At 50.2% G+C, this 5,509-nt stretch overlaps 1 protein-coding gene across 1 annotated transcript; it reads right to left on the reverse strand.

Annotated features, from left to right (window-relative positions):
* Positions 1-1,273: 1,273 nt before the first annotated feature.
* On the reverse strand, positions 1,274-4,588 carry FBXO39 (F-box protein 39; the record flags this gene model as incomplete). The annotated part of the gene is made up of 3 exons (XM_079797116.1): positions 3,548-4,588; positions 1,678-1,854; positions 1,274-1,402 (listed from the first exon to the last, which is right to left on the reverse strand). Exons 1-3 carry the CDS (start codon positions 4,571-4,573, stop codon positions 1,274-1,276), a joined length of 1,332 nt encoding a protein of 443 aa, XP_079653242.1. The 5' UTR covers positions 4,574-4,588.
* Positions 4,589-5,509: the final 921 nt, after the last annotated feature.

A 5,509-nucleotide genomic window follows, 5' to 3' on the forward strand; every position in this document is an offset into this window, starting at 1 on the left:
ACATCCCAATGGCATGGGCTCAGGAATTTATGACTCCCTATTTAAAACACACTAGATTGTCTCCTGATTCTAAAAAATAACATATGGTTATTGTAGAAAATTTGAGAACTAAGGGGAGGCATAAAGAAGAACATTAAAACCCCCCATAATTCTAACACCCAGATATAACTGTTAACATTTTTGTTGTATTTCTTCTATGCTTTCAAAAAACCTCAAACCTTCATGTGTTTTATATGATTGATATCACACTACATATACAGTTTTAGGTCCTGCCTTTTTTCACTTAACATCACTTTGGGAACATTTCCCCAGGACATTACAAATTCTTTGTAAATATGAGAGTAATGGCCACCTCCAGTTCTGCCCCACACCTGAGCACTGGGCACCATGCTATCTGGATGGGAGAATGGAGGTGACACAAGAAAAGGAGGTGCCAGTCTGGCCAGCGTGGCTCAGTGGTTAAGCGTCAACCTATGAACCCGGAGGTCACATTTGATTCCCAGTCAGGGCACATGGCCAGGTTGTGGCTCAATCCCTAGTGTGGGGCACGCAGGAGGCAGCTCATCAATGATTCTCTCTCATCACTGATGTTTCTATCTTTCTCCCTTTCCCTTCCTCTCTGAAATCAATAAAAAAAATATTTTAAGGAAGATAAGAAAAGGAGGTGCTGGTACAATTAGTCTCCAATACTGATAAATTGGGGGCTGGATTCCTTCTGTAGGAGGGAGTTCCAGCTCTCAGCGGGCTCCTTCTAAAAGTGGGGAGTTCCCTGCTTCATTGGAGGGCATGCTGATGGATTTCCATTCATCTGAGATCAGACCTGGCCAAGGTCAGTGTCAGAAGGCTCTGACACGAAGGCCAGCCAGGACAGAAAGAATTTCTGAACTGATATTGTCAGTGAGTAGAAAACACGCTTCTATTTGCTCCCTGCTAGCTACACTTTTTCGGGTGCACAGGTTAGCAGCAGTCCGGGTAAGAAACTGCTTTGAGCTTTTAGCTCTTGGCTGAGCGAGGGTGTCAAAAATCAAAATCAAATGACAAAATAAGAAATCACCCTGGGATAGTTGGTAAATATAGCACTTTAAAGTCACCTGGGGCCTTCATATTGCCAGCAGTCCCATCTTTGCTGGGGTGTTCATGTTGGTGTGGAACTGGCAAAAAGGAGAAAGAGAAGAAAAAGGGGTGGGGGGAGGAGACGCCTCAAGTGTCCTTCTGTGAGAACCAGGTTTCCAACTTCCAAGTGCCCCCAGCTTTCTTCCTCTGGAGAGCGCTATTACATCATGGGGTAGGCGATGACAAAATAGTTAAGCTCTGAATCGATCAGCTTTCTGTACTTCCGGTAAATTTCCCGCAGCGTCCTGTCCTCTTCATTTGTCTCATATCTGTTCGTATAAATTCTCACCTGTGCCAACAGAGAAACACAGCTGTGTACACACCGTGACTGCATCACGCGGGCACTGAAAACAATCTGAATGATGTACACACACCAGTGTTGGCAGAATCAGGAAGAACCCAAACCAGGGTCCCTTGGGTGAAACTGTTAATGGAAATTAACTCAGGTGGTATGACTGCCCCCACTCCTGCCTTGTCTCTGACGTTTCTCCCGGAGCAGAAGCAGCTGGCTGGACACCTGCCCCATGGGGCCTGGATGCCTGTTCCACCCCGGGGGGCTCTTACCTTGAGTGTGCGCAGGGCACACTGTCCTTCTTCCTGACTCTTCAGGATCCGCTCCACGAACTTCACATCAAGGAAAGCCCAGATTTTGAAGTAAAACAACTTTCTGCAGGATAAGATGAGGAGGTGCAGCTCCTTGTCGAGCGACTCGTGGTTGTTGTTGAACTCAAAAGTTAATTTCTGGAAAAGCACCAAAGGGGAAGACGTATCTGGGCAAAGATGCCGGGACTGGCTGGGTCATTCCTAACATTTCCATGACCTGACCTCTGGCCTGATAGCCATGGTGGTGGTTCGAGGGCTTTCGATAAGATGCCCTGGACATGAAGGTCATGGAGGAAGAGATCTGGAGATGAAAGGCGGCCTCTTCCAAATTTGCAAAAGTTGGAGTTTGGAGGCCATGTATTTGGAGTCCAGAGACCAAGGTCCTGGTGGACGGGCCAGGTGACTGTGGACAGGCCACCAAACCTCAAGTTCTTTTGTATCACAAAGAATAACAATGCTGTCTGCCTGCCCACTTGAGGGCTACGTGAGTCTCAGATGAGCTATTAGCACTCCGTAGACCCTCACTGTTAGTAGTGGTATTTATCCTATCTAATAAAAGAGTAATATGCAAATTGACCATCACTCCAACACACAAGATGGCTGCCCCCATGTGGTCAAAGATAGCTGCCCCCATGTGGACACAAGATGGCTACGACAAGATGGCCAGCAGGGGAGGACAGTTGGGAGGGACCAGGTCTGCAAGGGAAGGCAGTTGTGGGCGATCAGGCCAGCAGAGGAGGGCAGTTGGGAGGGGCCAGGCCTGCAAGAGAGGGCAGTTGGGGGCGATCAAGCCTGCAGGGGAGGGCAGTTAGGGGCAATCAGGCTGGCAGGGGAGCAGTTAGGCATCAATCAGGCTGTCAGGGGAGTGGTTAGGGGGTGATTAGGCTGGCAGGCAGAAGCAATTAGGGGCAATCAGGAAGGCAAGCAGGCAAGCAACTGGGAGCCAGCAGTCCTGGATTGTGAGAGGGATGTCTGACTGCTCATTTAGGCCCGATCCTAATGGGAAATTCGTACACAGAGGGGGGTGTCTGGGCTGGGCTGAGGGACACCCCCCCTCTGTGTACGAATTTCATGCACTGGGCCTCTAGTAACTATATAAATCGTCACAACCTTCTGTGAGTGAGGGCCTTAGGAGGGACAACATAATCCTGATTTTATAGATGGGGAGCTGCCAGATTACAGAACAGCCCACCCCTCTGAGCCCTTCAGTGACTTGGGTCAAATTTAGCTTTCTGTTTGGTTTGAAGTCACACTGTTTCCTGCCTCCTCGGACCCTGTGGGAAGAGAGGAAGGGGCTGCAGATGCACCTTCTTATAAACATTTGTTTTAATCCTCACCCAAGGATATGTTTTTTTTAAATTGATATCTTTTTTTTATTTTCAAGAGAGAGAAATATTGATTGGTTGCCTGCCATATGTGCCCTGACTGGGGACTGAACCTGTAACCTGTGATGTGCCCTGCCTGGGAATCGAACTCCCAACCTTTTGGTGTATGGGATGAAGCCCCAACCAACGGAGCCACCTGGATGCACCTTTTTGATCAGGCCTCACATCTCTGAGCCGGGGACATAGGAGATTTCCTTGGTTGGCATTCAACCAGAACGTTCCTTGTGTTCCATGTGCAGGAAGTGAGCAGCCCCTTCTGTTGTCTGCTGTGATTTTACGGGGCCAGGAGGCTTAGCTTTGTCGCATCTCCCAGAACCTCAGTTTAAGAGTGAGGGAGTGTGTGTGAGCCCAGCCAAGAGCAGGCAGCAGTAGCCTTTCCTCTGGGGAAGCCAGTAACCTGGGTGCAGTCACTCCTTGAAGCCTCCCCACCCTCGGGTTATACCTACCTGCAGAGTGTGCCGGAAGGTGGGCAGCAGATCCAGCAGAGTGGGCCGCATGGACCAGTCCGGGTCACTGAAATAGCAGCTTCTCAGACTGATGCTCCTGACGGGGATCTCCTGCAAGAGGATCCGGGCCAAGCGCTCGTACTTCATGACCCGCTCAAAGAAGAAGTTCACCTTCAGGTTGACAGCCTGCCTGGCCAGCTTGGCCCAGGACATGCCCCAGATGACCTGGCCATGGGGGTCATGGATGTGGCATTTGATGTTTATGGTCCAGAGGGTACTGGCATTGTTCTCACACAAGTTCTCGAGCAGCTCGTCGGAGATGCAGTTGTAGTTCAGGGTCAGGGACGCCAGGTTTTGGAATGTGGCCATGGTCTTGTTGAACTGGAGGCTGCTGTAGACAGCGAGGTGATGGCTGAAGAAGTCCTCGATGTTGAGCTCTGATGCCATACTCTCATTCCTCAAGTAGCTCAGGGAGTTGAGAACATGGCAGCCTTGCTCCACAGTCAGCCTGGCCCCTTTCAGGTTGAGGTAATCCAGGTGTTTGCCCATTTTCTTTAAGAAGAAGCTCAAGCTTTTGATGAACGAGCTCCGGATGCTGTTCCTCCAGACCAGGCGTTCCAGCTCCAGGTGCTGGATGGAAAGAGACTTCAGACGGTTGTTACTCTTGCCCAGACTCGAAAGAAGGCCTCGCATGGTGACCTGGAACTTCTTGGTCAAGACAGCGTTGTAAGGATTCAGGAATTTGATCTCCAGGTGCTCCAGATAACGACCAAATTTCTTAACATACCAAAGAGCTGACTCGAATTCAGAAGCGTGTACCCTGGAAGGTCTCCCACTGAACGTGATGGTCCTGTATCGCCAGAGGTCAGCCGAATACATCATCTGGTTCCATTTCCTGCAGACAAGGGCCGCCCTGGACCTGTCCCTGTCTCCCAGCCACCAGAAAACACGATGCAGGCACACATCGGGCAGGGTGGCCCAGCAGCTCTGGTCTTGGGGCTGGATCAGTTGGCTTTCTTCATCCATCAAGGAACCGGGATGTCCAGTGCAGCTGTGTGGTAGGCAGGGCTTCCAAAAATGAGCAAAGGAAAGCAATCACTCGTTTTCTGTGGGGAGTAAAAAGGACGAGCCATTACCTGTTACCTGCCAAACAGAAATTAAACCCAATTGAATGAACTTGCACCATGGCCCCCTGTGGAGTAGGCACTGTGCTGGTGCAGGTGGTGCAAAGATAAGGTCACCATACAGTCCACACCACAGGAGTCACAGCCCATTAGGGGTCTATCAGGGACACAGACCAGCATGCAGTTAGAACAGCCTGGGAGAAGTGAGAAGGTTCAGATGTATTCATGGTGCAGGGTAGCACAAACAGAGGGTGACTAACTCTGTCTGGCTGGGTAAGGAGGAAGTAGAGCAGGCTTGATGTCTGAGGAATGATGTCTGAGCTGGGTTCTGCAGGGTGAGTGGGATTTGCGAGGCTGACCAGGTTGGCCTAGTGGTAGTGGTGGAAGAGTTGAAGGTTTCCGGGTAAAGGGAACAAGGAGCACACAGCCACCAAACTGTGAATGTTCATGTGTTCACATTCAGGGAACTACAAATTGTATGGCTCTTAACTTGTAAGGGGAAGGGAGTGATGGAACTGGAGCTGGAGTAGAGGGAGGTGCTGGATTAAGGGGTTCTGGGTGATGTGATAAAGGCTGTGTTCAAGAGGCCAGGGTCCCCACTGTCCCCTCTCCCAGTACTTTGGAATCCTGATGTGGCCTGGTCCCTTCTCCGGATGAGAATCACTGTGTTGAGCTATACTGTTGATGACTGTGTTATATTCAAAATGTGTAGCAGCAGAACAAGGATGGAGAACCTCCATGAGGTCACAGGGGGCCAGGGGAGGTCAAAGGGTCACATGTCCGGAAGTGATGTGGTCCGTGTTGAGGTATAGGAAGGGCACTTGGGAGTGGATGAAGG

Source organism: Cnephaeus nilssonii, assembly GCF_951640355.1.
Source record: "Cnephaeus nilssonii genome assembly, chromosome: 19".
NCBI lineage: Eukaryota > Metazoa > Chordata > Mammalia > Chiroptera > Vespertilionidae > Cnephaeus > Cnephaeus nilssonii.